This window comes from Blastocystis sp. subtype 4, assembly GCF_000743755.1.
Source record: "Blastocystis sp. subtype 4 strain WR1 chromosome Unknown seqid_1215, whole genome shotgun sequence".
Lineage (NCBI taxonomy): Eukaryota > Bigyra > Opalinata > Blastocystidae > Blastocystis > Blastocystis sp. subtype 4.
This window is the reverse complement of record NW_014568332.1, coordinates 1-579: the sequence shown is the minus strand read 5'-3', so window position 1 is coordinate 579 and position 579 is coordinate 1. Positions and strand designations below refer to the sequence as shown.

The 579-nt window shown below is 37.7% G+C and overlaps 1 protein-coding gene across 1 annotated transcript; it reads right to left on the bottom strand.

The window, feature by feature from the left end:
- On the bottom strand, positions 1-456 carry JH06_5847 (hypothetical protein; the record flags this gene model as incomplete). The annotated part of the gene is given in 2 exon segments (XM_014669120.1): positions 1-359; positions 372-456. Coding segments are annotated over 2 exon segments (444 nt in total), but the record flags the coding sequence as incomplete, so codon positions are not given.
- Between the last annotated feature and the right edge of the window lie 123 nt (positions 457-579).

Genomic DNA, 579 nt, shown 5'->3' with positions numbered 1-579 from the left:
ATCAGAGAATGAATAGCGACCAATCTTCAACTCCTTCAATGCATCACAATTCTTCACATACAATTTACGATTTGCATTATTCCCAAAAAAGTTCTTCTTCTTTGTGAAACTATTCTCTCCAATCATCACTCGCTCCAATGAATGCAAGCCAGTCAAATTCAACACATCTTGGTAGAAGAAGCAATCATTACCAATCGACACATTCTTCAAGTTGAAATACTTGCTCAAATCAATTCGATCATTTGTTCCATTACACATGCCATCGCCAACTGTAATTACTTCCACATTCAGAGGAACAGCACCCCAACACTCTGTTACACAGTACGAGGGGAACAAATCAGCCAGTTCACCAATGTTGCCTAATCATCAACTCATTCCATCTTTCTCACAGTTCGTTGAAACATCATTCTTGTCATTGAATGCTTTAGGAAGAGTAACATTAGTGAGTGCTGGCATGTCTATTACTCATTTCTCTATACTACAAATACCATAAAGAGTAATGTGATGAGGAAATAAGAAGGAGTTACTACCAGATGTAGTATTGAGTGAAGTGAGTGAAGGCAAGTCTATTCATCAATC